We start from the raw sequence: 4,782 nt of genomic DNA, 5'->3' as shown, positions 1-4,782 counted from the left end.
GCCCAGTGGCCCCTGCTGAGCCTAAGTACCTTTCTTCCCTGCCCCTCAGTTCCTTCAAGGAACTGGGGGCCTCCCTCCGTTAAACATCAGGAATGGAAAGAACCGAGCCTGGTGGGCTGAGGGCCAGTCCTGTCCTGCCCGGGTCGAGATCGCATGCGGGTCACTCATTCGCACTCACCCGCGCTCCCTGGGAGGACCCTCGTAATTTGTGCTCTGCCCTAGAGCCGCTTTCCTGGTGGGGCTCCCTTAGGGGTCCTTTCACGGAGTCTTCCCAGGACCTCCTGCCAGCTCCCATTGGGAGTTTTGGGTTCCTTGCACCCCAGAAGGTGCATACTTCTGCCCTCCCCAGCCCCAGCTCATACTCCCCAACACCCCCAGGCTGGTGAGCGAGGTGGAGGAACTGAACATGTCCCTCGCAGCGCTGCGGGAGAAGCTTCTAGAAGCAGAGCAGTCCCTGCGCAACCTCGAGGACACCCACATGAGCCTGGAGAAGGACATCACCGCCATGACCAACAGTCTCTTCATCGACCGCCAGAAGTGCATGGCCCATCGTACTCGCTACCCCACCATCCTGCAGTTGGCTGGCTACCAGTGAGCCGCTGCCACGGTGCTTCCCCACCAAGTCCCCAAACAAACAGCACGTTAGCTTTCTGCACGGAGTGTGTGTGACCGGTGGGACCTCGACTTGCTGTCCATCTGAACTGGCCTTTGGGTCCCCTGTGAGGCTGGCTCTGCCTACGGACTCATCATCCCAATGGTGGGAGATGAGGGGTTAGAGCCGAGGACCAGGAATCCCTGTGCCTCAGAGGACAGGACGTGCCCAGGTGGGGACTGGGGCTTCACAGCACAGCTCAGGTGTGGGCGCAGACCATGTGTCCAGCCCAGAGCCAGGCCATCCAGCTCCCCCTCCCCACTTCCCCACCAGTGCTGGCTCTTCCATTCCTTCACAAGGGTCTTACAGCCTTGGGACATCTTTCGGACCTCTGCATCTCCCCAACTCCTCCCCCTGCACCTCCAGGCCCCCAGCCTCAGCTCGCATACCCCTCCGGACAGGGCACTTTCTCTACTACAGGCTCATCCAGCTGCTGGGTGCACCTGCTGGGGTGATCCTCCAGGCAGGCGCCACCCAGAAGCACCTGCTTCAGCATCCCCTCTCTGTCCCCAATGACAGTGCATACCCCAGCTCAGCCCAGCCCAGACCAGCCCAGCTCAGTGCCCAGGACCCCTGAGGCTCAGATGGACAGATCGCCAGGGGTACATGGAGCTCCCTTCTGCACCCCCCAGGATGGACCCACCCGGAGAGCATGTGGGTGGGAGTCCCATCTCCAAGATTCAGGCCCACAGGGCTCTTGTCTCAGCCTGGAGGGGACTGGGAGGTAACAGCCCCTCCCCCCAATCAACCACAAGGACACCTAGTTGGGCAGTTCTGTGAGCTGGGTAGGGTCAGCAGGTGGAAGTTGCTGCTTGGGGTTGCTGGGAGGAGAGGCATCCGCTGGGGCTAACTCAGACCGCTCTTCCCCACCTGCTGAGACCCCTCCAGAGGCCACTGCTGAAGAGGAAAACCACCACTGCCGTTCACTGGGGGAGGTGACAATGTTGACTGCAGGCAGTTGCCTGGGGGTGGAGCCTTCTTGGGAATCCTACTTAGCCTGGATGGGGAGAAATCTGGGAGAGGTTGTGTGTGAGCAGGCAGGGCAGGGAGGGCTTCCTGGAGGAGACAGCCTGGCTGCCACCACACAGGCCAAGGCACAGGGGCTGGGACCAGGGAAGGAGGTGTCTGGGCTGGGCCTCTCGCTTTATCTTGAGCTCTGGTTCACCGCGATAAGCTCATTGCTAACTGGGCCCAGCCCTCCCCAGCTCCAAACCTGAATGCCAGGCAGCGAGGATTCTTCTGCCCACCTGGCCACTCCCAGAGACCCAGACCCAGACCCTGGAGGGTGGGCCCGAAAGCTTGCAGGACCTTCTCTTCAGTGCAGATTCAGGGGAAATGACACCTCCCATCACCACGGAAGCCACGCTACTTGTCGCAAGCCACCAGTCACGACAGTGACACCCAGGCCCACTCTTATTCTTTGGGGTGCCATTTAAATTTGCCCTGGATGCTGTTACCATGGGGCTTTGACAGCCAGGAGCAGAGGCAGCGGGACACAGCAGCCAAGTCTCACCTGGGGGCTGCAGACAGTTAGTTTCCTGTTCATGTAACTTCTCCAAGCTGCTCCAGGACACCAGGCAGGGGCTGAGGCAATGACCTGCCCAGGGAACACCAAAGAATCATCTCCCTGCAATCACCCCCAGCACAGGGGAAACCTGGAGTGAGGCAGCTGCTGGTGAACTCAAAGGCCCCTGAACTGGGTGGGGACTTCACTCCCTGCCACCCTGGAAACGACGGTCAGGGAGCGGTCAGATGTGTGTGGGTGATGGCTGCAGAGCCCTCCCTGCCTGCTGCAGGGGGATGCAGGTGGTCCAACACCATTCTGGACCTGGTCAGCCCCGGGGTCAGCCTCAGCACTGTAGCGAGGAGTCCCCCAGGAGAGCCAGGAACCTTCATGGGAGGTGGTGGGGGCAAGGCACCCCCATGCTGTGCCCACTCCAGCCCCAGAGGGAGCTGCTGGCGCTGTCCCCCCTTGAGCAGCAGCGCTTCTCTGGACTCTAGGGAAGTAGCCATTAAGAGGCCCAAGAGACAATGGCTCCCTCCATGCAGGCCCCACACTCAGGCTCCCCTTATCGCCCAGACCCAGGTGGCGCTGCCCAGCGCTGTTGGGTCCCCATCAGGTGCAGGGCCTCCTTGTCCCACCCTGGAGGTGGTGGCTGATGGAGAGCTGAGTGCGGGGGGTTCCAGGGGAGGGGGTCTGGGAGAAGTGTTTCATCTCTGATGCCAGATGGTGGCACCAGGCTGGGAGGCGCCGAGCTAGGTGCCATCCTAAGCACATGGCAGATTTTAACTCCTTCAGGCCTCATGACAGCCTCACTATCATGTGCATTTTACAGCAGGGAAAACTGAGACCTGAGGGTTCCAGAACCCACTGTGCTCCCACCCCAGGGACAGGTTGATTGAGGGAAGACTAATGACAGCAGTGATGGACGTCACTCCCAGCTAGAGAGAGGCCAATGCCCCCGGCCTGCAAGCTTCATGACTCGGTGCAGAGCCATCCCCTGGGGCTGCTGGGCCAGAACCCTAAGGGCCACCTCATGCTGAATTCCCTGCTGACCTCTAGACTGTCTAACCCCCACCCCTGAGGCCATCTGGACACCAGTAGCTGCTGCTAACCCACAGGCACCTCTGTGGAGTCCCTGTTGACCTGGCCTGGAGCTCCTACCCATGGTGGAGATCAGCTGTGGCTTGCTCCAGGAAGCCCCTGAGCTCCTGGGGATTGGGAGAGTGACTGGGGGTGATTCAGGGCAGGAAGGTGGATACCCACCCTGGACTGTTCTCAGGCCCCTCTCCCCACAGTGGGCCCACACCCCAGCCACCCTGGGCTTCTAGCACAAGGATAAAGAAAGCTACAGCAGCTCTTGCCTGAAAGAGACTGTGGTACGTCCCATCCTCTGCAGTTCAGGGAGGGAGGGGTTGCTAGGGGCTGCTGGCCCGTGGCTGTTACTGACCGGCTCGGGTTGGGAATGGAGAGGACCAGGTCCTGCCATCTGAGGGGTGCAGGTGGGATGTGACCCAGCTGCACCATGGCCCTCTCCCAACCCCAGCCTATCCTAACCCTCAGTGACCCCATACCCTACAGTCAGTGCTGTGTTCTGTCCTCTGCGGAATCCAGTGGAGCCTGGACACAGCTGGCCCCCTCCGTGTTGGGGTCACCCTCGGCTGTCCCATGTCGGGGTTCCCTCATCTGCCCCCACGTGCAGTGGTTCCTAGAAATCACTCTCACAGGCATCAAATGCATGGCTCAAGGTCAGCGCCAGTGCCCCTGGTGTAGTACCTGCTGTCCAGCCCACACTGGCCATCCTGGCTGGCTGCAGGGGAGGCTGTGGTAATAGGATCCTCACTCCTTCAGGCCCCCACTCCCCTCTCCCACACAGGCTGGCCGCTGGGCTGTGGGGCACATGGGTTGCCTGCCTTGTGCTAAAAATGGAACCCCAGACTTTCTGGGATTAGTAATACAATCCTGACCCCCCAGGGCCCTCCCCATTTTCTGGGAACATCCCAAACATCTTCCACAGGAAAAACTAGACACTTGAACCCAGGCATCCAGGAGCCCAAGGTCTGGTGCCCAGGGAGGGAAGGGCTTGCCAAGGCTCCTCCCCCAGTGCCCAGCACCCCTGGTGGGGGGAGCGGGGGGCGGGCCACGCAAATGGGAAACCGCTGTACCCCTTGGGCTGGATAGTAGGCGCCAGCGTAGATCCCAAATTCTGTAGGGCTTGCACCTGGATAGAGGCCTGGGGCTTCTGGCTGCACAGGGTACTGCTGAACCTGTACCGCTGTACTACATCCCTGTCCAGGGATCCAGCAGGGTAGACATGGGCAGCTGGGCCAGGGCGGGCAGGGGCTGGAGGCTGCACTGCTCGTGGGCTGGGCCCGGCTAGGGTAGAAGTGCTGGCGGGGCTGAGAAGGCGTGTTCATTTGTGTCTCTTGTGGCGTACTGAACACCACCGGTGCTGTCTACCCCGGGGGAAACGCTGGCCGTGGGAGTCCGGGGGATGGGACAGATGGGGGACCTGTGGACTGTGGAGCTTTGTTCATTTCATTTGGTGCCACATCAGGGTGCCCCCAGCACGCCCTCGGTTAAGAGTAAGTCCACGGTGCGGCCTACAGGTTCTGGGCATCCGAGGGCC

General features: G+C 61.1%; 1 protein-coding gene across 1 annotated transcript in view; it reads left to right on the top strand.

Annotated features, from left to right (window-relative positions):
- The window catches only part of LOC105536608 (tektin-4), an 11,009-nt gene extending 10,354 nt beyond the window's left edge, over positions 1 to 655 (top strand). The window contains exon 6 of the mRNA XM_011976013.1: positions 379 to 655. Coding sequence (XP_011831403.1) covers positions 379 to 595 — 217 coding nt within the window. The 3' untranslated portion in view covers positions 596 to 655. The remainder of the gene's footprint in view (positions 1 to 378) is intronic.
- The last annotated feature ends 4,127 nt before the right edge of the window (positions 656 to 4,782 follow it).

The sequence above is a fragment of the Mandrillus leucophaeus genome, unplaced genomic scaffold, assembly GCF_000951045.1.
Source record: "Mandrillus leucophaeus isolate KB7577 unplaced genomic scaffold, Mleu.le_1.0 Scaffold161, whole genome shotgun sequence".
NCBI classification, from domain to species: Eukaryota; Metazoa; Chordata; class Mammalia; order Primates; family Cercopithecidae; genus Mandrillus; species Mandrillus leucophaeus.
Note: the sequence above shows the minus strand (reverse complement) of the source record. Positions and strands in the feature narration are given on the sequence as shown.